Below are 27,755 nucleotides of genomic sequence, written 5' to 3'. Positions count from 1 at the left end.
CCAGGCTGGATGGGGCTGTGAGCAACCTGGTCTATAAGGAGATGTCCCTGCCTATAGCAGGGGGTTGGAACTTCATGATCTTAAAGGTCCCTTTCAACCCAAACCACTCTACGATTCTGTGATAATGGGATCTCAGATAACTAGCTTGCAGGAGGGTGCCATGCATGTCTGCATACAATTTACTATGAAATGAAAGGATGGTGGAGGACTTGACCAAATGTGGAATGCTGGTATTCTAGTGTGGTAACACTGGAAGAGCTGTAGTCATGCAGGTGGTAGGGAGGAAGTTGCATGGGATTTGGTAGGGAAGGACAAAAATATCAGTCAGCCCATTATGAAAAGCTATGAAAACTTGCGGCTGTCTTTGTTCTGCTTGATTGAAATGAAACTAATCACAGAATGATATCATAGAATTGGTTGGGTTGGAAGGGACCTCAAGGATCAGCAAATTCCAACCCCACTGCCTCAGGCAGAGTTGCCAACCAGTAATGTTCATTTAAAACAAAAGATTTCCTGACACTTTAAAAGAGGGAAAGTATATATATATACTTTCCCTCTTCTAAAGTAAATATATATATATATATGACTTGACACAATTAGTTTTTTTTTCTTTTACCACCAAAGAAAACAAAATAAATTTTATACAAAATTTAATCCCCAAGACACACACACACACTTTTTCTTGACCTCCATCTTTTATTTGCTTATGCTTTTTCCAAGATTTTTCATCTCAGAAAGTCACAGTTTGAGTTTTTCTTTGATGACTACAGAGTTTCTCCAAATTAAGAAAACTGCTCTCAAAAGCACAAAAAGGAAAAAGCAAAAGCAATAATAAATTCAGAGAGATAACCAATATTCACATGGAAACAAAAACAAAGGGAAAGAATGAGAAAAACAGACCAAGCAAAATTTTAGTTTGTGAATATTTTCAATGTAATATTGAAAAGTACCTTGAAAAATTATTTCTTTTATGTCCTTCAGTCTTCCAAAAGTTATGTACAATTCTTTCTTCTGTTTAAAAACTTGTACATAAGGGCTATTAGCTGTGAGAACATCGTGCATGCTAAAACATACACAATTCAATTTTTTTGTTAGCCAATTTTAATCCAGATAAGAAGTGCAAGTACCAGTGAAATGAGACATCACACAGTCAGTAAGATATCTGAAATTCTCAACAGACACCATTTCTCAAGCACTATAATTGCATTAAAGATAAGTAACGTGGTTTTTTTTTTTTTAACTCAGCTAAAGATCTATCCATTAGAGTTAAATAATAGGATTCAATGTCATTCTTCAGTGTGGTTTTACTCCAAATGTGAATTTGACCTCTGCCAATTTTCTTCCCAGCCCCAGGATTACAATATTGTCACAGTGAGAGTCAGCTGAGAGAAGAGGAGGAAGGAATTTCCTTGCTTTCTTATCCAGACCTCTGAGTAGGTGATGCTAAGAGGGCATGAGACACAACAGGTGCTGCTATGTAGAGCAGCAGTATGCTAAGGGATCAGGTGAAGTTGCTGAGTGTTTTTTTAGTTCAGATTTCCTTGCTTGTAGAAGGAATTATATGTAAAAAAATCAGTGTACATTGCATGAGTGTGAAAGTGTTTCTCCACAAAGTAAAAGGTTGCACTGCCCCCCTTACTTTTCATTTCCTTGCTACATTGCAAAATACGTGTAATATCCTTCATAATCTCAGCTGCAGACAGCTTCGGTGATCAGCGTAGTAAAGAGTCTCTTTTTGCATGTTAGCATGGGGACTGGATCTTTCTAATGCTTACTACTTCTCTTCCAATCTAGCATATGACATGATGATTCCTCTTTCAGAGAAGCTAAATGTATTCATCTTTCCCTCCATCTAGCACATTTACTCAGCAGAAGCAGTGTAAACCATTCTGTTGTGTTGAGACAGCACATTTTCCTACTGCTTCCAACAAGATGCATGTATTAAGTTCAGTGAGCAGCTCAGTAGCTCTGTTTATATGACCCTTGAATCATTCAGCCCAGAAATGAATTAAATTTCTGTGCCTTTCTTCTGAGCTTTCTCACTGTTATTTTAGTCTTCTATCTTCAACTCTAGATTTGATTAACTGGTTTTGTTTTTCTTGGACCTTGAACCTGTGGTGACCTGGTGTTATCCCCTTGGACTCACACTCCTATTACATTATTTTCCTTAATCTCATAGCCTGCTTTCCTTATCACTATCTCAAAGACTTATTCTTTCCCCATTCTCTTGCTTTAGCTTCAGCCTATTTTCTAATTGAACGTATGCTGAACCCCTCAAACCTCATTCCTGTGACTTCTGTTCCTATTCAAATGCTTCTTCCCGTATTGGGATTGCCTTTCTCTATGACCCTGCATGTCACTGCAAGCCTTTGTGCTTTTTCACACTGCAGGCTCAGAGCATTTGCAGAAGGTAGTAGTCTGTATATTCACCTCTCCATCATGTTTTGTTACAATATGCTGGCTCTTTCACTTCACTTTCTCTGCTGAAGTTATTATGACACTGTCCATGCAGTCCCTTTCATCTTCTTTGGTACGTACTCCTGTACGCTCCCTCCCCTCTTCTCACACACTCTTGTCAAATTATTTATAGGAGATAGATTCACAGACCTGTTATGTCTAATTATATCCATTCACTTCTAATGAATGGGAATTCTGCTAAGAGTTAAGACTGCCAAAAATGTTTTGAACTAAGAGGCAGGAGGTGGCTGCTACGTATGCAAATCAGACCCTATAAAAGTACCTTGGGGTCAGTGTTTCTTGTCTTTCTTCAGAAATCTCTAAGGTAAGAGTGTCAGGGGCTTCTGACTGGGGAGGTGGGCGGGTGAAGGGAAACTGGCCCTGCATTCCGCAAGCACCAGTGCATTCCTGCAAACACTTATATTCATTCCATGGGAGGCTGCTAGTGTCAGCTGGGATTTTCAATCTGCTTTCAAGGCATCTGTACATTTTCCATTTATAAATTTTCTCCGGAATTCTGTGCAGCAGAAGGAAATTACTAATTCTGTTTTACTACACTGACCAGCTTCCAGTCTGTGAACCATTCATCTGGTCTCACAAAAGGTAAAATACTGATTTATTTGCTCTTTCGGGATAGAGAGAGATGCTCTAAGACAAAGATTCTATGTAGCTGTGCTGGCAATCCCTGTATTCCATCTGTTTATGGCCATTGTAGAAATACAGTATGATACGTGGGCTGGATTGCCTGTAACAGACAGAATTCAGAAAGACAGTAGTTTGAAAGCTGCTTTATTGCCAATTCTCCCTGGGATTCTTCTACAGGGAGTGGTTTTCTACATTTATAGACTCTTAGTCCTAAGCTTATGAATAATAGCCCTGAGAAAAAAAAATCAGGTAGCAGTTTTCAATTACTTATCTATAAATTAAATATGTTCTTGAAGCCAACAATCATCCTTTTCGTTGCCTTTACCTCAAAAATGAAGGGTTTCTTGTACTGGTCTGGAAACAGTGGGGAAAAAAAATATGTTTATTTGAATAATACTAAACACAGTGTTAAAACAACTGTTGAAAGATTGAATCAATTTTACAAACCTATATAGTCATTTTGTGAAATGGTCTCACTTTTTTAATATTAAGTCAACAAAGTTGAAAACCTAGTTAGAAACAGAACAGTCACGCTTCTGCTTATGGCAGTAGATAACATCAGTACATTTGAATTGATAAAAAGATGTGTAACTTCTTTATTGGCTAAGAAGAGAAAGCAATTTTTATCACACAAACGGTGTGGAATACTGAATGAAATGAGTTTCAGAATGTGTTTCAGTGATGATACTGAGATTATTATTAAAATATTATTTCAATGAGGCCGGACATAATTCACTGAAGAAGTTGTTAAATGGTAAAAGGTTCAGAAAACAGTATAAAAAGTATTCAAAATTCAACATGTCTTTCCCACAACCAAAGTGAAATAGTTTCTCAAGAAAAGCAAACAGATTATTTGATTTTCACCTAAAGATCTTTACCTACCTATGTAGGTATAGAAATGGGCTTCCTAATTTATTGGAAAACTGCTTCAAATTCTAAGTTGGAGATCATGTATCTAGATGAAATTTGGAGGAATATACCTTAACTGGCTTTACAATTGCATGGAATTTTTCCTTCAAGATAAATGTTTGGCAATAATACATGGTGTTACTCAAAAGTGGTTAATGAATGTAAGATTACTCCGTTTCTGCTGTGAAACTGAGAAACAGATCAACACAGAGAATATCAACACTGTTAGCAGATGGATCTGTGGAATAATTGAAAGATTTAACACCTTGGGCTATTTTATCCCAAGGAAAAGTCTTTAATGAGAAGTGCTAATAATACTAGCTGCCTGCATATCAAGTGTTCTCTTTCAGTTCTTTATTGTAGACATGCAGTCTGAAAGATACTACATAGAAAAGACACACAAAGGCTTTCACAGTTTCAAAATGTGGAATATCCACTGAGAGTAGAACCGTGGAAACATTAATCTGAAAATACAGTAGTATAGTAAGCCTACTGCTCTTACTTTCTTAAAAAATAAAAATGAAAAAAATTATAGAACAGAGCTCTACATTAGCAGAAAAGAAAAAAAAAAGAAAGCATCAGTTATCAGTTAAATTGGATGATGCATATGCTGATGTGATACATTTAACATTTAATCAGCAATATGATCAGAGGAATTGAGTTCACCCCCTGCAAATTTGCAGATGACACCAAGCTGAGTAATGCAGTTGACATGCTAGAAGGAAGGGAAGTCATGCAGAGGAAGCTGACAAACTTGAGAAATTCACCCAGGTAAACTTCATTCAGTTCAGCAAGGCCAAGTGCAAACTTATGCCTGGAGTGAGGCAATCCCTAGTATCAGTCAGGTTGGGTGATGAGAGAGTGAGAGCAATCCTACCAAAGAGGACTTGGGGATACTGGTGGATGAAAAATTGGATTGAGTTGGCAATGTGCGTTTGCAGTGCAGAAGGCCAGCCACATCCTGGGCTACATTCAAAAGTATAGCCAGCAGTTCTAGGGAGATGATTATCCCTCTCTACTCTGTTTTCAGGAGACCTCACCTGAATTCAAATCTAGGAATTCAAATCTACTGAATTCAAATCTAGGAAACACAGTGTAAGAAGGACATGGAACTGTTAGAATAGGTCCAGATGAGGTCATAAGGATGATCAGAAGGCTAGAACTTGTCTCCTGTGAAGACAGTCTGAAAAAGCTGGATTTACTTAGCCCAGCGAAGAGAGGACTCCTGGGAGAGTCCTCGTTTTGGCCTACCAGCACTTAGTGGGAGCCTACATAAAGTTGAGAAGGGTCTCTTAATCAGGAAGTGTAGTGACAGAACAAAGGATATAGCTTTTAAACTGCAAGAGGCAGAGTTTGAATAGGTATTAAGAAGAAATTCTCTACTCTGATAGTGTTGAGGCGTCCCTGCAAGTGTCCAGGGCAATATTGGAATGGGCTTTAAGCAACCTGGAATAGTGGAAGGCATTCCTGCTCATGCTGATGGGAGTAAGAATTAAAACTGGTATTTAAAGTCTCTTCCAACCCAGACCATTGTATTATTATGGGATGCTGTAGCAGAGCACCATAAAAATCCACTCTAATGTATTAGGGTTTCTTCTGTTGCACACTATTCTAATGAATTTTATAACCATACAGATATTTGCTGCATTACTCCCAATAAACAGCAACCATGGCTACAGATGCTGATATGGCCATATTTGGGGAGGCAGCTCCTTACCTCCGAAAGTCAGAAAAGGAGAGGATCGAGGCCCAGAACAAGCCTTTTGATGCCAAGTCATCTGTCTTCGTGGTACATGCTAAAGAATCCTATGTGAAAAGCACAATCCAGAGCAAAGAATCCGGGAAGGTCACTGTCAAGACTGAAGCCGGAGAGGTGAGTAAAAGGCAAGATATACAATGTGAATTTAATTCCCACAGTGGTTTCTGAGCTGACATGCAGGGATTTGTCTTTTCTTTGGCAGACTCTGACCGTGAAGGAAGATCAAATCTTCTCCATGAACCCTCCCAAGTACGATAAAATTGAGGACATGGCCATGATGACCCACCTCCACGAACCCGCTGTGCTGTACAACCTCAAAGAGCGTTATGCAGCCTGGATGATCTACGTAAGTACCAGCAGCTCTCTTCCTTGGCTGGTAGCTGGGGAGGACTGCTGTGCCAGGCTAAGTGGAAGCCAACGTGCCGTGTCCCTTCCTCGCAGACCTACTCAGGCCTCTTCTGTGTCACTGTCAACCCCTACAAGTGGCTGCCGGTGTACAACCCGGAGGTGGTGTTGGCCTACCGAGGCAAAAAGCGCCAGGAGGCCCCTCCACACATCTTCTCCATCTCTGACAACGCCTATCAGTTCATGCTGACTGGTGAGTGCCTGTTCTCCTCCAATGCAATCTGAACTGAAGAGCCCCATTGCTCATACTGCTCTATGTGACAAACCAGCACCAAACACCACAGAGCTGTATGACAGCAAGTGAATGAAGAATTAATGTTAAGATAAGCTGGACCAGATACACACATAGATTCAATCCTGCGTGCTATTTACACTGCGTTGTACCAAATCCTACATTTTCCTAGTGCAGAAGTAAAGCTGGACTCAGAGTTTGTTGCTTTTTTCCAGTGATGGAAGAGAAAGCATTATTGCTCTAGACAGTTGCTTACTTTGAACACAGGTAGGCATTTTGTCTAGATTCCTTGAATCTAGAACTGTGTGAAGGGCAAGAGGATACACAGTTTATGTGAGGACCTCTGACAGCTGTATGCCTCCATTTGTGCTGCTACTGTGGGATATGGAAGCAATCCATTTCTTTTCCCGGGGAATTAGTGCTTGTGAAGAAGCTCCAACTTACAGCTTTGCTTTCAAGTCAGTGCAGTGCTACTCAGGACAGTGGCTAAGCTTTCCTTTTGCCTCTTTCACAGACCGCGAGAATCAGTCGATCCTGATCACGTAAGTACGCTCCTGCTCGGGTCCCTGCGGGGCTGCCCTGTGCCAGGGGACCTTCTCCCTGACCTCATGCTCTCTGCTTCTCTGTTTGGCTCGACAGCGGAGAATCCGGTGCAGGGAAGACTGTGAACACGAAACGTGTCATCCAGTACTTTGCAACAATTGCAGCTAGTGGAGATAAGAAGAAGGAGGACCAGCCAGCGGGCAAAATGCAGGTGAGCTCCTAAAAGTAGGACCCTGCAACTGTCAGACTGTTTTCTGAGCTGAAGCATAACAAGAAGATTTCTGTTTCAGGGGACACTTGAGGATCAAATCATCAGTGCCAACCCTCTGTTGGAGGCTTTTGGGAATGCCAAGACTGTGAGGAATGACAACTCCTCACGCTTTGTAAGTTGTTGCCTGGCCTAAGAAGAAACAACTCTTCTTCTCACCATCATAACAAATGAAATATTTTCACAGTCAGAGATGGGAAGGTGGACCTAGGTCACTTATTTTTTATTCTTTCAGGGTAAATTCATCAGAATCCACTTTGGTGCCACAGGCAAGCTGGCTTCTGCTGACATTGAAACTTGTAAGAGACTCTCCAGGCCTGATTGGTCATGTTCTTTCTGACTGTCCTTGCCTTTTGTGCTAAGTTTCTCCTTCCATCCTTGACAGATCTGCTGGAGAAGTCCAGGGTCACTTTCCAGCTCAAGGCTGAAAGAAGCTACCACATCTTTTATCAGATCATGTCCAACAAGAAGCCGGAGCTAATTGGTAGGAACTTCGCCAAGCACAGTACACTGAACAGTCTCTTTCGTTCTTTTCCATGCCAATTCTGTTCGTGTTCTGTCCTTTTTCTCAGAGATGCTGCTGATCACCACCAACCCATACGACTATCACTATGTGAGTCAAGGGGAGATCACAGTGCCCAGCATTAATGACCAGGAGGAGCTGATGGCCACTGATGTAAGCAGTGCACAGGAGTTTTCTTGGGTGAGCTCTGACCTAGAAGCAGGCATGGTATTTACGGCTAAGCATTCTTCACTTCTTCCTGTGTTAGAGTGCCATTGACATCCTGGGCTTCACTCCTGATGAAAAAACAGCCATTTACAAGCTGACGGGGGCTGTCATGCACTATGGCAACCTGAAGTTTAAGCAGAAGCAGCGTGAAGAGCAGGCAGAGCCAGATGGCACAGAAGGTATCAGCACAATGAATACTGAAACACTCGCTAATACAGGCAGTAATTCCTCTTCAGCGTCACTGACTCCACCCACGGTTTTCCCCTGATGCTCGTATTGCAGCGTATAAGGCTGTCCTAAATAGAGGTCTTCCGTGGAAGAACACAACCCAGTGGGTGATGCAGACTGCTTTGAACTATGCAAATGCAAGGGCCAGGGAATCCTGAACCACATTTCCATTGGCTGACATAGTAGTAGTCAGGCAGAAGAGAGACAAGAGGGGCTGCTTTCTACATCTGGCGCATAACCAAGAACCGCTGCGCCCACTGACTTACATTCATGTACATTCATGTACCCAGGCAGCTATCTGTCATTTGTCATCAGTGGTAGTCACCTCCTGAAGGTGTTGTTTCCATGTAAAAATATGCTAGAATCCTGATGCTGCCCTGAAGCCCGTGTTCTGGAGGCAACTCTCAATGCCTGCAGTATGCACTGTCCCATTTTAATTTACACAGGAGGTTAAAAAGGAACAGCAGTTAATAGTGCAGATGTGGCTGTTACATTTTCTGTTGACTTTAAGCTTGTTTCCAGGACTTCCATTTGAAAACCGTCAGCTAACATGCATGTATTGTGTTTCCTTTCCCTGGAATTTTTCAGGGTTTTATTCACTTAGAGGTTTTTGGAAGTATTTCTAAAAACCACAGTTATTTACACCTAGAAAATATATCATTGTATAATGTTAAGCAGAAGAGTTATATAAGATATAATTCCTATGGTTGTAAAGAGAAGCAGGGAACTATTACACATTTTAAAAATACCCTGTAAAATTGACTGGGGAAAAAAAAAAAGAAAAAAAAAAACTCCAAAGATTCAGCTTGTAAGTATGTGACTCAGAAGATGATTTATGAATAATATGAATAAATATGATTTATAGAACATGATTTATGCAGAAACCATTCCAGATTACTAAAAGATACATCTACTGGGGAGCTTATACTTGATCTGGTTGTGTGTTTGTTTAGTTGCAGACAAGGCTGCCTACCTGATGGGTCTCAACTCAGCAGACCTGCTCAAGGCGCTGTGCTACCCCCGTGTCAAGGTTGGGAATGAGTATGTGACCAAGGGTCAAACCGTGCAGCAGGTAATAAACAGCTGATGACAGAAAACACATGGCATGAATTAAAACTGTGGAACTTCTGCTTTTATCGTGGATGTTAACTTTTTATTCTATATTTGTTTAGGTATACAACTCAGTGGGTGCCCTCGCAAAATCTGTCTTTGAGAAGATGTTCCTGTGGATGGTTGTTCGCATCAACCAGCAGCTGGATACCAAGCAGCCCAGGCAGTACTTCATTGGTGTCCTGGACATCGCTGGCTTTGAGATCTTTGATGTAAGAGGACAGACTTACAAGTTTAATGGAAGGGACATTGGACTGGAATAGTTTTTTTTTTCCATTATGCAGTACTTAGCTCACAAAGTACTTAACTTAGAAAGGCTGTAGGTTTGTTGCATGCAGCAATAAAAATAGTACTTAAAAGTGCTATCAGAATGTTTAATAACTGATGGCTAAAATAGATTGTGAGGAAATTGAAACTTTTATTCTTGAAGATTTTGTTAATGCAGAAGCCAGATTCCCCCTGAATGCTTGGGAATAGACCATCAGTATAGATTAATCCAAGAAGGCAAAGTACCGAGATAACTAGCATTTTGGTGAGCGCTCTGAATGTTTTCCAGTGTTCGTAAACATGGTCAGGCTAGGGCTTGAAGGTGTAAATATATGAAAGGATGGAATGCTTCAGTCACCACTCCAGGTCCACATTCATGGAGGACCAAGAGGATGCTCAGAGGATTGCAGCAACTCCCTCATGAAGACTGAGGGAGATAAGCTTGTTCATCCTGGAGAAGATAAGGCTCTGAGGGGAACAAGTTGTAATCTTCGAGGACTTATATGGGGCTTACAAAAAATGTGGAGAGTGACTTTTTACACAGACACATAGAGATAGGACAACGGGGCTGATTTTCAACTAAAAGAATGGGAGGAAATTCTTTACTCTCAGTGTGGTGAGACAATGGAACAAGTTGCCCAGAGATGCTGTCGATGCCCCGTACCTGGATATGGTCAAGGCCAGGTTGGATGGGGCCCTGTGATGTCTGATCTAGTGGGTGGCAAACCTGCCCACAGCAGTGGGGGTTGCAACTAGATGATCTTTAAAATTCCTTCCAACCCAAGTCATTCCATGATTCAGTGAGACCTTAACGGGTTGAAAGTGCGACGTATTAGAAAATCTCATGTATTCATGGAACTGAACTTTACAAGTACATATCCTTGCATTCTGCAGTTCAACAGCCTGGAGCAGCTCTGCATCAACTTCACCAATGAGAAATTGCAACAGTTCTTCAACCATCACATGTTCGTTCTGGAGCAAGAGGAGTATAAAAAGGAAGGCATCGAATGGGAGTTCATTGACTTTGGCATGGACTTGGCTGCCTGCATTGAGCTCATTGAAAAGGTATTTGGGACTCCTGCACTTAATAGTTTTTCAGATGTAAAAGGAATTTTTCTATGCTAAAATTTAGACTATACCAATACATGGCACCCACGTTAATGCAAGGCATGTTTGTTTTTTTCTGGTCAGTGAGCTCTGTATATTTGTCTTCACCTGTCTGATTGTGAGGTGGTTAAGTTGTACCTTATATCACTACCTGTAGGATTTTGTCAAGTAGTATATATTCACAGGTGGGCAAAATTCTCAGTCCTAGTCACAGTAGTAAGTCTGTTTTAGAATTCACACTGAAACGCTTGTATTCTTTTATTTCTGCTGAGTGAGTAAATAAACTTAGCAGCTTCTACTTTAATGTTTGAAGGAATTTTCTATCTTGTTTCAAAAAAAAAAAAAAAAAGCATTTACATAATGTAAACTCTTTGTTACACCTAAATGCTGATAATTTCATTCATTTTACTTTTCATCTTCAACTAACATGCACAACATGAATGTTTACATGCTAGATCTGTACTACATTAAAACTTTGAAATGAACTGTGAACTTGTTTTCATATAAATGATGAAACATCTACTAAAAATATGCCATTTCTGAAAAAAAAAAAGAGATGACACATTTGTATCATCACTATCTTCCGTTCCTTTTTCTTATATTATTTCTCCCGTGTCCTGACTTTCTTTCTTTATATATTCGTATTTTCCTTCAGCCCATGGGCATCTTCTCCATCCTGGAAGAGGAGTGCATGTTCCCCAAGGCAACTGACACCTCTTTCAAGAACAAGCTCTATGACCAGCATCTGGGCAAGTCCAACAACTTCCAGAAACCTAAACCTGGCAAAGGCAAGGCTGAGGCCCACTTCTCCTTGGTGCACTACGCTGGCACAGTGGACTACAACATCTCTGGATGGCTTGAGAAGAACAAGGACCCCCTGAACGAAACTGTCGTGGGGCTGTACCAAAAATCATCCCTGAAGACATTAGCCTTACTGTTTGCCTCTGTTGGTGGGGCAGAAGCGGGTAATTTATTTTAAATAAATTCTACAATAATAAATAAATATTTGCAATAATATTTTGCATCAATTTACATTAATATTTATGTTACATAAATGTAGCACTTCCAGATTCATAAGTAAATGTAGCAAGTATTACTTTGATCACTAGAGTTTAAAATATACAGAAAACAGGGCTTATATATATAAAAGGCTTCTTAAAATAATGAAAAGATTGTGAGTCTAAAATCTTGTCTGTTTTTTGGAATTTAGTCACTCAGATTAATAAAGAATATCACATTTTCCTAGAAACTTTAATAAACGTGTTGATTTTATGATCAGACAGCTACACTAAAGAATTTACAAAGACTTACTGACACACTGGATAATTTCTATAGTAAGAGGCATTCCCAAATACTTCAGGAAGTAATATCAAACTCAAAAGAGTGGCGCTAGATTTATGTGTAATTTTAGATATAAAGATACTTAAAGACTAATAAGTTGTTGCATTTGCTGTATTCATTCATGAGTTAATTCCTTAATTATGCTACTGTGCAAGATATTGCATTTATTTTCTGTTTCCATTTTCTTAACTTGTGTTAAGAGAAGTCATTAGATTTTCTTCTACTATTGTCTGAAAAACACTATATTGTAATTATAAACACTGTCTGAATTTGTTATTTTTTCTCATATCACTACAGCTCGTATTTCTTAAGACAAAAATACATATTTTTTAAAATTCTAACCACATTTGTTATTCATTTCTTTTAAAAGTAGATATATTATTTTTCAGAGAGCGGTGGCGGTGGCAAGAAAGGTGGCAAGAAGAAGGGGTCTTCTTTCCAGACTGTCTCAGCTCTTTTCCGGGTACTGCAGAATAAGTACTATAAACTCTACTAAACTGTGAAAAAGATACAGAAAAATCAGTACAGGAAAAAAAGCTTTATATCAATCTAATATATAAAATATTTATGTTCAGAAAGAGTAAAGGCCTATGTTTTGTAACAAAGGGTTCTCATTAGATTGGAAGAATTACTACAGAATTGCCAAAAAACTATGATCATGATCTTAATGCAGCAGCTTTACTCCATCTAATAATGAGATTGTAACATTTTAAAATATAATCTTAACTCTTATTCTTAAGGAAAATTTAAACAAACTGATGAGCAATCTGCGAAGCACACATCCCCATTTTGTGCGATGCCTCATTCCCAATGAAACAAAAACACCTGGTAAGTAGTTCAGGTTCAAACATGCAAGAAATGTGTTATTCTCTGTGCAGTACAATGAAGTACAAATTCATAATGTCATTTGTTAGGTGCCATGGAGCATGAACTGGTGCTGCACCAGCTGCGCTGTAATGGCGTGCTGGAAGGGATCAGGATTTGCAGAAAAGGATTCCCAAGCAGAATACTTTATGCAGACTTTAAACAGAGGTCAGACTCCATTTAATTCATTTTTACCACATCTTTACTGAATAATTTCTATTTCCTAACTGTTTTAAATACTGTGGATGTTATGGAAGTTTTATAGTACCTATCTTCATTCATACTAAAGTCAATTGTCCAAATTACTATCTAATTTCTTTCTATAGCTGACTATAAGAGCCACCACCAAAGGGCAATTTGGAGTCTTTTATTAATTCTTTAGTATGTCATAAAGCATCCAGAAAGTTGACTAGCTTGGACTTAGTTAACTTTCAGATAACAAAGAAGAATGACTTGTAGGCATCAGGATATAAATGTGAATAAAGCAGCTGCAAAATACACTAGACTAAGTTTTTAGAAAACTAAATAAAATTAGGTTTTTCTTCTTTCTCTGTATCAGCTGCAAAGCACAGTAAGAGCATGTACTACAACTATTTTAGATGAGGAATTGTTTCACATTTTGTTCTTGCACATAGAGTTCTCCTTTGAAGATAAGGCATTAAATGTGCCTTATAAGGCATGGGAAACACCTTATATATCAGCAGTTACTTATGAAAAGCAGTATTAAATGTGTCAAGGATTTGTGGATTAAGGAAAGTGATTGCTTCATTCTAAAACCACATTTACCCACAAAAACGTCATTTCTAAGAAATAGTGCAGAGTTCAAGCTTACTTCCACTAGTGACTTCTCTTGCAGAAAAACTAAACAATGGAATCAGTTGCTACAGGTTTGACTGAGCTTCCAGGAATCTGTTATTCATAATCTACTTCCTCCCATAGGTACAAGGTGCTTAATGCCAGTGCCATCCCTGAGGGACAGTTCATTGACAGCAAGAAAGCTTCCGAGAAACTCCTTGGGTCAATCGATGTGGACCACACCCAGTACAAATTTGGTCACACTAAGGTACAAATACTGCTTGACTGAAGAGCTACGTATCTGTACTCTGCAGTACCAGAAAATTATGTGCTGCAACATTCCATTTCTCAAGGTGTTCTTCAAAGCTGGGCTGCTGGGACTCCTGGAGGAGATGAGGGATGAGAAGCTGGCACAGCTCATCACTCGCACACAGGCCAGGTGCAGGGGCTTCCTGATGAGAGTGGAGTTCAAGAAAATGATGGAAAGAAGGTAGATGTGTACAGTTATTTGGCCTGCTGGTCCAATGACACACACCAATGACATGAATGCAAGTGAAAATGTGCTCCATCTCAGTGAATCTCATATATTTCTCATTAGTTCCGTTTATCAGTATGGATGTGTTTGAAAGTGTACAATGACAGTAGATGAAATATAAAACTTGTTTTCATAAAAAATCCAGTATAAAGCCCTGTTTTTGGAAGAACAAAAAAATTAACTTATGTCACCCTTGATAGTAATTTTTATTGAACTCTTTAGATGCCCAGAATTCAGATATGCAACCTAAAATAACTGTAAATAAATACGATAATAAGTTATAAATAAAATAATTATTCATAATTGTTTTAGGTTACCATTATAATCAAAGGGGAGAAATACATACCCCTAGCAGAGGAAGAGCATTCTTCTTCCTTAAATAACTCATGAAATGAACTGAGTCCCCTCCTGGAGGTGCTTCATAAAAATGGTTCAAACATCTGAATTTCAAATCTGTTCGTACAAATTGGCCATCTCTACATCACTAAAGGACATTTGCTTCAAATGTTCATAAAATATATATGTTTGTGTATCTATAATCCATTATGTAGAGAACTATAAGAAGTATTCTATGTAGAACAGTCACTACATAATATATATATTGTTATATAGACAGTTAATTATGTATTACACGTTTAAAAATATATAAGGTAATATATATAAGATAATATAAAGGTTCAATACCTTTTAGGGAGTCCATCTTCTGCATCCAGTACAACGTTCGTGCATTCATGAATGTCAAGCACTGGCCCTGGATGAAGCTGTTCTTCAAGATCAAGCCCCTGCTGAAGAGTGCAGAGTCTGAGAAGGAGATGGCCAACATGAAGGAAGAGTTTGAGAAGACCAAGGAAGAGCTTGCAAAGTCTGAGGCAAAGAGAAAGGAACTGGAGGAGAAAATGGTGTCCCTGCTGCAAGAGAAAAATGATCTGCAGCTCCAAGTACAGGCTGTGAGTATTGCTAATGCTTTGGCTCTCATAATGCCCTATGTGAAATTATCACAGTTTTCTCAGTTAACAGACACATTATTCCAAAGCAGTATTAATTTAAACAGCATATAAATAATTATATAAATAGGAAGGATATTAAAATATTAGTTAGTAAAATAGAAGGGAAAAAACACATTAAAAAGCTAAGATGAAATACATAAATTTTAACAGATTTGCAATTAATTATGGCATTTGGTTCCTTACACTTTAAATCAAGAGAGAATTAAACCATTTCCCAAGGAAGTTCTGCAATTTACAGTATGATATTTTAAATCATAGATGACAACTTACAGCCTCTAAATAGCCTCATTTACTATATAATTCTGTTATGTTATACTCTGATTAATGAAGGTAGCTTGGAGGTCCAATTAATACCTTAACTTGGGGAATTACAAAGGAATTCAATTGGAGTAAGAATGGATGAGAATAAGAGACATTTCTCAACCATTTCTGGTCCCTGTTTCCTCAGGAAAAATACTGATGAAAATAGAGTCCCGTCCTTCCCAGGAAATAAAAGGATAGCAGCAATAATCCCCTCAGAACTGTCTTTACTGGCAAGGATTAGGAATACGTTTCATCTGGCCCCAACAGTTCTCAACATCTATAACTATAGTCTGACAATTAAAAATATGTATTCCTTTACCTTCTGTGCTTGAGGCATTCAAAAAAAAAAAAATACACTTATGATAACAATTTCTAAGTAGAAAAGGCTATTATAGGACAGTTGTGGAGATAAACATGGCTGGCACAGCATTAATGATCTCATTCTGTTCAGCTGCTCTAAAATAATAATTCCTTGCTAGTTAAAGAATGGAAGAATAATGACTTACAAACAAATAGCATTTTGAAAAACGTTTTATTCAAATCATGTGCAGGAAGCAGATGGTTTAGCAGATGCTGAGGAAAGATGTGACCAGCTCATCAAAACCAAAATCCAGCTGGAAGCCAAAATTAAGGAGCTTACAGAGAGAGCGGAAGATGAGGAAGAGATGAATGCTGAGCTAACAGCCAAGAAGAGGAAACTAGAGGATGAATGTTCAGAGCTGAAGAAAGATATAGATGACCTAGAGTTAACGTTGGCCAAGGTTGAGAAGGAAAAGCATGCCACTGAAAACAAGGTATGAATCACAGAATCACAGAATCACAGAATCACCCGGGTTGGAAGGGACCCCAAGGATCATGTAGTTCCAACCCCCCTGCCTAGCAGGGCCACCAAACATACACATTCAGATCAGGTTGCCCAGGACCCCGTCCAACCTGGCCTTAAACACGTCCAAGGACGGGGCATCCACAACCTCCCTGGGCAGCCTGTTCCAGGGCCTAACCACTCTCCTAGTAAAGAACTTCCCCCTAACATCCAACCTAAATCTTCCCTCCTTCAACTTAAAACCATTTCCCCTAGTCCTGCTGTTGTCAGCCCTTTTGAAGAGTTTACTCCCCTCCTGGGTGTAGGTTCCCTTCAGGTATTGATAGGCTGCAATGAGGTCATCCCGCAGCCTTCTCTTCTCCAGGCTGAACAAGCCCAACTCCCTCAGCCTGTCCTCATAGGGGAGGTGCTCCAGCCCCCTGATCATCTTAGTCGCCCTCCTCTGGACCCTTTCCAAAATCTCAATGTCTTTCTTGTACTGAGGGCTCCACACCTGGACACAGTACTCCAGGTGGGGCCTCACAAGAGCCGAGTAGAGAGGGACAATCACCTCCCTGTCCCTGCTGGCCACCCCTCTCCTGATGGAGCCCAGGATCCCATTTGCCTTTCGAGCTGCCAGAGCGCACTGCTGGCTCATGTTCAGTCTCTTGTCCATCAGGACCCCCAGGTCCTTCTCTGCCGAGCTGCTCTCAAGGACCACTCCTCCCAGCCTGTACAGGTGCCTGGGGTTCTTCCGGCCCAAATGCAAAACCCTGCACTTTGCCGTGTTGAACCTCATCAGGTTCACCCGAGCCCAGCCCTCCAGCCTGTCGAGGTCCCTCTGAATGGCATCCCTTCCTTCCACCGTATCAACCGCACCACTCAGCTTGGTGTCGTCAGCAAACTTGCTGAGGGTGCACTCAATTCCCTCATCGATGTCATTAATAAAGATGTTAAAGAGCACCGGTCCCAAGACAGACCCTTGGGGGACACCACTTGTTACCGGCCTCCACCTGGACATAGAGCCATTGACCACCACCCTCTGTCTGCGGCCTTTCAACCAATTGCTTATCCATCGGGTCGTCCACCCATCAAATCCACTTCCCTCCAATTTGGAGATGAAGATGTGGTGGGGGACCATGTCAAAGGCCATGAAGCAGAAGCTATCAATCACACTCCAGAAAAGAGCTCTGTGCTGTTATGGGAGTCGTGTACCTAGCTTTAATTGAACTTGCTTCTTTCTCTTCTGAAAGGTGAAAAACCTCACAGAGGAAATGGCAGGCTTGGACGAGACAATTGCCAAGCTGACAAAAGAGAAGAAAGCCCTCCAAGAGGCCCATCAGCAGACACTGGATGACCTGCAGGCTGAAGAGGACAAAGTCAATACGCTGACCAAAGCTAAAACCAAGCTGGAGCAGCAAGTGGACGATGTAAGAACAAAAGCATATGGCTATTATAGGTTATTATATTTGTGGAAATAAACATGGCTGGCAGAGCACTGATGATCTCATTCTGTTTAGCTGGAAGGGTCTCTGGAGCAAGAGAAGAAGCTGCGCATGGACCTTGAGAGAGCAAAGAGGAAACTTGAAGGAGACCTGAAAATGACTCAGGAATCCACAATGGACTTGGAAAATGATAAGCAGCAACTGGATGAGAAACTGAAGAAGTAAGTGAGGTTGTGGGACACCTGAGTGCTGGGCAGGTGCACGTAGGAGGTTTTGTTCAGGTGTTAACACAGTTTGTTTTGTGCAAAAGGAAAGACTTTGAAATCAGCCAAATCCAGAGCAAAATTGAGGATGAGCAAGCCCTGGGCATGCAGTTACAGAAGAAGATCAAGGAGCTGCAGGCAAGTCTCTGGTCCTTCCCTTCTGGCCTTCAGAAAACATCTGAAGGAGAAGGACATGGGTGTGAAGGGTTCCTGATGCTCCCCAGGCCCGTATTGAGGAACTGGAGGAGGAAATCGAGGCAGAGCGAACCTCTCGGGCCAAAGCAGAGAAGCACCGAGCTGACCTCTCCAGGGAGCTGGAGGAGATCAGTGAGCGCCTGGAGGAAGCAGGAGGGGCTACGGCAGCTCAGATCGATATGAACAAGAAGCGTGAGGCAGAATTTCAGAAGATGCGCCGTGACCTGGAAGAGGCCACGCTGCAGCACGAAGCCACGGCTGCCGCCCTGCGGAAGAAGCATGCGGACAGCACAGCGGAGCTTGGGGAGCAGATCGACAACCTGCAACGAGTCAAGCAGAAGCTGGAGAAGGAGAAGAGTGAGCTGAAGATGGAGATTGATGACTTGGCCAGCAACATGGAGTCTGTCTCCAAAGCCAAGGTAGTGAAATACATGTTTACATTAATTCCAACTTATAAGCAAGTATTCATATTTCAAAATGAATGATAATCATATTTTACAATAAGTAGTTGTCTTTTACAACTTGAATTTGTGTTTATGCATTTCAGGATTAGCATAATAATGCACTGCTTTTTTTTGGTGAAAGCTGAAAATGTTTAGCTGATGCACTTAATACAAGGACATATAGAGAACTCAGTGCTTGATTCACTGCTTGATATTTTAATGAAAGACACTGAAATTAACAGGTTTTCAGTTTTTTCTAAATTAGAAATTGCTTCAGTCATACATTTCCTTTTTCCTTATTATTTTATTCCTTCTCCCTTAAATGCATCAATGATATAATAAGTAAATGTGAAGCAGAAGTTGAAAATAATGGCACAGTGTGCCATCATCCTTTTTATGTATTTCAAAAACAGATTGTATGTTAATTAATTCTACAAATATTGGAATAAAGGATGCAGAAATATAGAAAAATATATCAGTTATTTGACATAGATTGACTTAACATGCTTTAAATCATTAGCTTCATTTTTTTTGCTTTTCACAAGACTTCTGATGTAATTATGTTAAGTCACCAATCATCCTTCATTTTGTTCTTCATGCAAATAGGCAAATTTAGAGAAGATGTGTCGTTCCCTAGAAGATCAACTCAGTGAAATTAAGGCAAAGGAAGAGGAGCAACAGCGCACCATAAATGACATCAGTGCACAGAAAGCTCGTCTACAAACAGAGTCCGGTAAGACATTTGTGGTTTGTAAGACAACATAGTCAATAGCCAGGAGCTTAGAAATAAGGGGTCAAAAATGGGTCATAGAGACCTTGATAGATACCGTAACATGAATATGAATATGAACATGAACATGATAGAACATAACCCAGCAATGTATTCTTGTAGCAAAGAAGGCCAACAGAATACTGAGCTGCATTAGGAGGAGCATTGGCAGTAGGTGAATGGAGCAGGTGGCCCTTTCCTGTATGTAGCACTGCTAAGATCACACCTTGGAGTGCTGTGTCGAATATTACACTTGTTAGTATCAGAGTTGGAGATATTCAGGAGCAAGTCTAGCCCAGGACCAACAAAATGATTAAGGCACTGTAGTTTGAAGGAAAAATGCATCTGTCTCCTAAACTAGACTTCATCCCTCTGCTTGCCAGGAAAAATTCAGATGTCAGGAATATGCAACTCTATACATGCGCTATTTGGTATTCATGTTGTAAGCTTTAAGAGACCACTAAACTTAGTTCAAATATAAAGCAAAAATAATCAAATAACAAAAAAGCAAGAGTGATTAATCTCATGTCCTGACTATAAGATGAATACTCAAAGATATGGATGAAGATCAGTGACTAATATTCAAAGAGAAGAATAAAATGCTATTTACCAAAATAATTTTCACATGTATTTGATTATCGAGGAAAAATAACTTTAACATTCATATAACATTTTTCTTACTTGCCTGCAAATTCTCCCAGGTGAATATTCACGCCAGGTGGAGGAGAAAGATGCTCTGATTTCTCAGCTGTCTCGAGGCAAGCAGGCATTCACCCAACAAATTGAGGAACTCAAGAGGCACTTAGAAGAGGAGATAAAAGTAAGAAGGTTTTCCAAAATTCTGTCTTATCCAGTGGATTTTCCTGACCAAGATGTTTTTCAGACACATATAAAATTATAGAAACATCATGTTGAGTGGGAAAAAAACCTAAACAGATATTTAATTTGGTTTTGAGTTATTTTGTCTCTCTGACACCTGCCACCTATCCTTTAAGATGTTGCAAATTCCCAGCTATTCATTCCTCATTCTATATATTGCCATTATTCTCATGGAAGAGTTATCTGGTGTCCAATAACTTTTCAGGACATTTCCCAAGAGATTTCTGTTCCCTATGTATATGGATATATCCATCCTTTTAATGGGTAAGGAATTAGACTGGCTGGTCACAGCCAAAGGGCTGTCATCAATGGCTCTGTGTCAGGGTGCAGGCCGGTCACAAGCGGTGTCCCTCAGGGGTCGGTGTTGGGACCGGTGCTCTTCAACATCTTCATCAATGGCACACGATGGCATCCAGTGCACCTCAGCAAGTTTGTGATGACACCAAGTTGAGCGGTGCAGTCGATACACTGGAAGGAAGGGAAGCCATCCAGAGAGACCTGGACAGGCTGGAGAAGTGGGCCCATGAGAACCTAATGAGGTTCAGCAAGGCCAAGTGCAGGGTGCTGCAATTGGGTGGGGGCAATGCCAGGTATTGATACAGACTGGGGGAAGATTGGGCACTGGAACAGGTTGCCCAAGGAGGCTGTAGATGCCCCATCCCTGGAGGCATTCAAAGCCAGGCTGGATGTGGCTCTGGGCAGCCTGGTCTAGTTGTTGGTGATCCTGCACACAGCAGGGGGTTGGAACGGGATGAGTATTGTGGTCCTTTCCAACCCAGCCGATTCTATGATTCTATGATTCTATGATTCTTATCCTACTACAACATTTCCACAGGCCAAGAATGCCCTGGCCCATGCCTTGCAGTCTGCTCGCCATGACTGTGACTTGCTCCGGGAACAATACGAGGAGGAGCAGGAAGCCAAGGGTGAGCTGCAGCGTGCCCTGTCCAAGGCCAACAGCGAAGTGGCCCAGTGGAGAACCAAATATGAGACGGACGCTATTCAGCGCACAGAGGAGCTGGAGGAGGCCAAGTATGTGGAGGGAAAGTGGGGAAGGCTGGCAGAAACTAATAATGGAAAAATTGAGGAGACTGCTGAAGTATTATCAGGAGAAAAATTATGCTGTACTTCAGGATGGGGTGATAGGGAAAAGGAAAATATAGCCATGAGAAAATACATATTAGGAGAAGGAGAAGGACCAAAGCTGTTCAGACACAGTAGTGGAGATTCACTGGAGTGAAAACAAGTGAAGAGCAGAGAGTGTTTTACTAAAGCCCATGCAATTACAATCATTGTCCAGAAAAGTCTGTACATGTGGTGTAAATGGGTGTCACACTATCAAGTGGACAAGACTGCTGTCCAGAAAACATACTGGCTGCACACCACTGCTTCCCATGAACCTGAGAATTTGCTTTCTCAATGGAAATTGTGCTTACAACCTCCCAGGAAGAAGCTGGCACAGCGCCTGCAGGAGGCAGAGGAACACGTTGAAGCCGTGAACTCCAAATGTGCTTCCCTGGAAAAGACAAAGCAGAGGCTGCAGAATGAGGTGGAGGACCTGATGATTGACGTGGAGCGAGCAAATGCTGCCTGTGCAGCTCTGGACAAGAAGCAGAAGAACTTTGACAAGGTATTCTGGGCTCCAGGCCTGTGTTTCCTGGGCAGAACGTGATTGTCGCATCCAAACTCACAATCTGTTGCTCCTCAGATCCTGGCAGAGTGGAAGCAGAAGTATGAGGAAACGCAGGCTGAGCTGGAGGCCTCCCAGAAGGAGTCTCGCTCCCTCAGCACAGAGCTGTTCAAGATGAAGAATGCCTATGAGGAGTCCCTGGACCACCTGGAAACGCTGAAGCGTGAGAACAAGAACTTGCAGCGTAAGTCGCTCAGCCTTTCCTGCTGGCAGGGCTTTCTCAGAAGCTTTCCTGCCCACCTCTCCACCTGGGTCTGTGCCTGCAGTGATGGGAGCAGACCTGTTATGCTGGGGTCACAGGGCCTTTCCCTCTATGCTCTATACCTGACCATGTGAATGTTCATTCTTCTCTACAGAGGAGATTTCTGACCTCACGGAGCAGATTGCAGAGGGAGGAAAGGCGATTCATGAGCTGGAGAAAGTCAAGAAGCAGATTGAGCAGGAGAAGTCTGAACTTCAGGCAGCTCTAGAGGAAGCTGAGGTACCCAGAAATATTTACTTATCTGATTTAGGTCTTGGATCACTCTCCTTGTAAGTAATGTGAAGTCATTCCCAGAAAGAAAAGCATGAGAGTTCTTGAATGAAAGTTTAGAGATGCTGTCAGAATCATTGCACTATTTTTTACTCAAGCATCATTTTCAGCATTTGTTATGTAAGTATTTAATTCTCATTTATTCTTCTATAGGCCTCCCTAGAACATGAGGAGGGGAAGATCCTTCGTGTCCAGTTGGAACTCAATCAGGTCAAATCTGACATTGACAGGAAGATAGCAGAGAAAGATGAGGAAATTGACCAGCTGAAGAGAAACCATCTCAGAGTTGTAGATTCCATGCAGAGCACTTTGGATGCTGAGATCAGGAGCAGGAACGAAGCCCTGAGACTGAAGAAGAAGATGGAGGGAGACCTGAATGAAATAGAGATCCAGCTGAGCCATGCCAACCGCCAGGCTGCAGAGGCACAGAAGAACCTCAGAAACACACAAGGAGTGCTCAAGGTCCATTGAATAAATGATGACCATTAACAAAATCTTAACTAATATTTACAATTTTAGAGGCCTATGAATCTTATAATTTCTTTCTTTGTTCTACAGGATACCCAGATACATTTGGATGATGCTCTCAGGTCACAGGAGGACCTGAAGGAGCAGGTGGCCATGGTGGAGCGCAGAGCAAACCTGCTGCAGGCTGAGGTTGAGGAACTACGGGCAGCCCTGGAGCAGACAGAGAGGTCAAGGAAAGTGGCTGAGCAGGAGCTTCTGGATGCAAGTGAGCGTGTGCAGCTCCTCCATACTCAGGCAAGTTCATGGGTTGAAAGCATTTAATGATTAGACCTGTTTTGATTTTTCAATAAGTACATAACTTCAACAGACCTCTACCATTACTATTATCAGCAAGGGTCATTCTTCATATAAAAAAACAATAGAACTCTATGTGAAAGCAGGGAAATGGTATTTTACTGAAAATTAGTGATGATATATATGTATATGATATATATGCCGTGTGGTTTTTCTTCAACAGAACACCAGCTTGATCAACACCAAGAAGAAGCTAGAATCAGACATTTCCCAAATTCAGAGTGAGATGGAGGATACCATCCAGGAAGCCCGCAATGCTGAAGAGAAGGCCAAGAAGGCCATCACCGATGTGAGTTGGGGCATGCCTCCACTGCTGATGGTGGATGCATTCTCCCCAAACATCTCCAGTCACAAAGGGATTCTTTCTCCTCCAGGCGGCCATGATGGCAGAAGAGCTGAAGAAGGAGCAGGACACCAGTGCCCACCTGGAGAGGATGAAGAAGAACCTGGACCAGACGGTGAAGGACCTGCAGCACCGTCTGGATGAGGCAGAGCAGCTGGCCCTGAAGGGAGGCAAGAAGCAACTCCAGAAGCTGGAGGCCAGAGTGCGTAGAGCTGGTATTTGTGCAAGTGTGTGCAATGCCAGGTCAGAGATAGCAGGGAAGCTCCAAAATGGGCTTTTCATTGCAGGTGCGGGAGCTGGAAGGGGAGGTTGATGCTGAGCAGAAGCGCAGCGCTGAAGCCGTGAAGGGTGTGCGCAAGTACGAGAGGAGGGTGAAGGAGCTGACCTACCAGGTAAGGCATATAAAGCTTTTTCTTACACATCCTTCTCTCATGAAGTCTGAATGTTGTCACACTGACATTGCAATTTCTTTGATATTGTGATTTCTTCCCATTGTTCTCTTTCATTGACATGGTTAATATGTCTTTGTCTTTGGTCTTACTGGACAGCAGTGCTCTCTGACGAGTTTCAGCTAGAGGAAATGTAAGTGGTGAGGATAGAAAGTTTTACTACTATTTACCTTTTTCTGTAGTCTGAAGAGGACCGGAAGAATGTTCTCAGGCTCCAGGACCTGGTAGACAAGCTGCAGATGAAGGTGAAATCCTACAAGAGGCAGGCTGAGGAGGCTGTAAGTATTAGTCTGAGCAGTCAGTCTCACTCATGGCAGAACTGGCATTTTGTGTTGGTGTTTTTCTCTGCCTAGCTGTGTTCAAGCCCTTAACATTTATGTCATTTTTTTGTCTGTGCACTACACAATAGCTCAGCGGTTCTGAGTTCTGTTGCATCAGTAGGTGATGTTGAAGTCTAAGGTCAACTCATCTGAGAGCATGTCCTAGCTTCTTTCTTTCACTTTCTTTATCTCACATTTGATAATTTCCTCTTGAAGAAATAGAAATTGCCTTCCAACGACTTCAATACATAGTTTTATAGCAGGAAATAAATGGAAAGTGATTAAATAGATACAAATCTCCCTTGAAGCTCCTTCATGCCCTTGGAATAGTTTTCAGAGGCTCTGGAACAGGTGATCTTCTGTTTGATCCTGTTAGTTAGTGGAATAGGCTTTGAATGGACCAGACAAATCTGGCAGAGAAATGCCTGGTTACAATGGTAGTCTTAAAGAAAAGGATTTGGCTTCTTTTAACATGGGACTCTCTGAGAAAAATGGTGTGATGGGGACTGAGGCAATCCATCTATCAGAGGAGAGGAAAAGCATCTTTGATTTACAGGCTTGCCAGGCTGATGTAGACAGCTTCAAACTAAAAATGCCAGAGGAGTTGCCTCCATGTACCTGACTTTTAAAGAGGTCAGTAAGGAGTATCCTGGGAATTACGAGCTGTTGTCTGACCTCATTCCCAGGGAAAGTTATGGAGTAGATTACCTTGAGTGCCATCACATGGCTCATACAAGGCAATCAAGTGATCAGAAGTAGCTAGCATGTGTTTATGAAAGATAGGTCCTGCCTAACTAACCTTATCTCCTTTGACAAGATGACCTGCTTTGTAGGAGAAGGAAAGTCTATGGATATTGTTTATCAGGAAAGCATTATATGCTATTAGATACTGTAAAGCATTTGATAATGTTTCCTGCAGTATTTCCTGGATAAATTGGTTCATGATGTACACGTGTACTTGGTGAAGAACTGGTTGGATGGCCAGGCTCAGAGTCCTAATTAAATATAGTTAGGCAGGAGAGTTGATCTGCTGGAAGGTTCTACAGAGGGATCTGGACAGGTTGGATCAGTAGGTTGAATCGAATCACACTGCATTCAACAAGACTAAATGCCAGATTTTGCAGCTGAGTCATAACAAATCCATGCAGTGACAGAGGCTTGGGGAAGAGTGGCAGAAAGCCGCCCAGCAGGAAAGGACCTGAGGCTGCTGATCTGCCAGCTGAATGTGAGCCAGCAGTATGCAGCTGGCTTACAAGCCAATAGCATCTTGGCTTGTATCAGAAAGAGTGTGGCCAACTGGCCCTAGAGAAGAGATTGTCCCTGGCACTGGTCACTGGACCACAGCTCAAATATTGTGTCACTGTGGGGTTCCTACCGTAAGAAGAATACTGAGTTGCTCATGCTCATGTAGATAGGAGAAATGAAGCTGGTGAAGCAACTAGGAAATAGGACATATGAGGAACAACTAAGGCAATTGGGGTTATTTAGTCTGGAGAAGAGGAAGCTGAGGGGAGACCATTTCACTCCCTATAATTACTTGAAAGGAGGTTGCAGCGAGAAGGGTGTTGGTCTCTTTTCTCAAGTGACAAGTGATAAGATGAAAGGAAACTGCTTCAAGTAGCAGGGAAGGCTTAGATTAGAATTAGAAGGAATTTATTTACAGAGGATGGATCAAGCACTTAAACAGGCTTGGAAATTCAGGGAAATGAGACTTCCCATCCCTGAATGTATTTAGTCAGTATGTGAATATGGCACTAAGGGGTGTGGTTTAATGATGGGGCTCAGGAGGTCAGATTGACAATTGGACTTGATGATCATGAAAGTCTTTTCCAACCTAAATTATTCTATAATTATATGTGTATTATTCGGAAATTTCTAACTCCATTAGGACGTACAGAGAGTCTTATATTTCTGTCATGTATTATTAACCATCTAACCATTTAGCATTTAACAGAGTAACTCTTCCTTTGGATTATCTGTAAAAGCATTGGAGATATTATCCCAGTCTTTGACTCTTTTCTTGTAAAGACAAAACATCACAGAATGTCCACTGTAGTTTTTCAATGTGAAAAAATTACTGTTAAACATTTAAAAACCTATTTTTAATAAGTTTTAGTAATTTTTCTAAAGAAATAATTATGAATTTGATAATGTTATTTTAGAAAATCTCACATCAACACAGTGAAGGAAAAATGGAAATTACATTATTTAAAATTTTCTTATCTGGTTTCCTTTCCCCAGGAGGAGCTGTCCAACGTCAACCTGTCCAAGTTCCGCAAGATCCAGCACGAGCTGGAGGAAGCTGAGGAGCGAGCTGACATTGCAGAGTCACAGGTCAACAAGCTCCGAGCAAAGAGCCGTGAAATAGGCAAGAAGGCAGAAAGTGAAGAGTAGATGCCTCCAGTGGTGCAAAGTGAAAGAGAATTGCACAAAATGTGAAATTCTATCACTTTGATTTGTAATTACTGCTTAGTTCTTTATCAATGTCTAGATAATTAATATTTAGTTAATAAAAACTGTAGAGATTTTCCCATGGAAAATAATTAGATCACTGTTGTATTTTAATCATTATCCTAGATTGTTCTAAGATTTACATTTTCCCTTATCTACATTTTAACGACCACTGTTAAAGCGGTCTGTTCAGCTATCCGGCTTCATTCTCACCATGGAATTTCACGTAAGGATTCCTCAAGGGAGAAACCATTATTTCTTTACAACTGAATGTAACTCTTTCTTATACATTTTGCTTTAGGAAGATATTGCATTTTAACTAAAAGGCTTTGTTCAGGGAACAAAACTTAATTGAATCTTCTGGTAATCTAGTCTAATAATTGATTACTGAATAAGCCATGTAGCTTAATTGCAAGAAAAGAATTTTTTTCAGGTTCAATCTTTTCGATTCTTCAAGACTTTTTGAGGACATTTCTACCTAAAGTGAAAACTACTTTTAATTTTTGTTCATAAGATTGATACGTAAACATAAATTGCAAGGACAGCAATACAAGCTATCTCATGTAATTGTTCATCCTCTGTTCTCTAAAGCTGGCTATATATTCTAAACTGAGAAGGGAGATACTGTATAAAAGCAAACCGCAATTAATCTTTTAAAGCCACTTCTACTTCTATAAATTCCAAGTATATTTCTCTTCAGGACAAAAATTCCTGTTTGGCATACTACTATTTTGTCACCTCACTTGTTTGCTTTTACACACTGTTTTTGAGCATGTTGAAAAGTACAGACTGATAACAAATATCTGCAGGATTCTACTACTGAGATACTTTTATTACAAGAGTTTTT

General features: G+C 41.0%; 1 protein-coding gene across 2 annotated transcripts; it reads left to right on the top strand.

Annotated features, from left to right (window-relative positions):
• The first annotated feature begins 2,761 nt into the window (after positions 1–2,761).
• LOC125702274 (myosin-1B) lies at positions 2,762–27,005 on the top strand. 2 transcript variants are annotated; one of them, XM_048965329.1, is made up of 39 exons: positions 2,762–2,782; positions 5,647–5,884; positions 5,973–6,116; positions 6,212–6,368; positions 6,922–6,949; positions 7,047–7,161; positions 7,241–7,333; positions 7,454–7,517; positions 7,604–7,702; positions 7,791–7,894; positions 7,989–8,127; positions 9,130–9,248; positions 9,349–9,498; positions 10,448–10,618; positions 11,316–11,625; positions 12,391–12,464; positions 12,742–12,829; positions 12,916–13,033; positions 13,805–13,928; positions 14,014–14,150; positions 14,887–15,142; positions 16,057–16,299; positions 17,561–17,737; positions 17,828–17,973; positions 18,063–18,153; positions 18,240–18,629; positions 19,260–19,386; positions 20,124–20,242; positions 21,137–21,333; positions 21,748–21,931; positions 22,010–22,175; positions 22,348–22,472; positions 22,677–22,985; positions 23,082–23,285; positions 23,509–23,634; positions 23,720–23,890; positions 23,976–24,080; positions 24,320–24,415; positions 26,699–27,005. In XM_048965329.1, the coding sequence occupies exons 2-39, from the start codon at positions 5,681–5,683 to the stop codon at positions 26,849–26,851; spliced, it is 5,823 nt and encodes a 1,940-aa protein (XP_048821286.1). In that variant the 5' UTR covers positions 2,762–2,782; positions 5,647–5,680; the 3' UTR covers positions 26,852–27,005. The 2 variants fall into 2 exon arrangements, with proteins under 2 accessions (XP_048821286.1, XP_048821285.1); XM_048965328.1 differs by lacking the exon at positions 2,762–2,782 and adding an exon at positions 2,921–3,060.
• The last annotated feature ends 750 nt before the right edge of the window (positions 27,006–27,755 follow it).

The sequence above is a fragment of the Lagopus muta genome, chromosome 18 (genome assembly GCF_023343835.1).
Source record: "Lagopus muta isolate bLagMut1 chromosome 18, bLagMut1 primary, whole genome shotgun sequence".
NCBI classification, from domain to species: domain Eukaryota; kingdom Metazoa; phylum Chordata; class Aves; order Galliformes; family Phasianidae; genus Lagopus; species Lagopus muta.
Note: the sequence above shows the minus strand (reverse complement) of the source record. Positions and strands in the feature narration are given on the sequence as shown.

Bases quoted from the DNA above. Each gene is read 5' to 3' on its own strand.
- LOC125702274 (XM_048965329.1), top strand. From the start codon at position 5,681: ATGGCTACAGATGCTGATATGGCCATATTTGGGGAGGCAGCTCCTTAC. The intron at 7,518-7,603 runs GTAAGAGACTCT...CATCCTTGACAG, and splicing joins TTCTGCTGACATTGAAACTT to ATCTGCTGGAGAAGTCCAGG. The intron at 13,929-14,013 runs GTACAAATACTG...CCATTTCTCAAG, and splicing joins ACAAATTTGGTCACACTAAG to GTGTTCTTCAAAGCTGGGCT.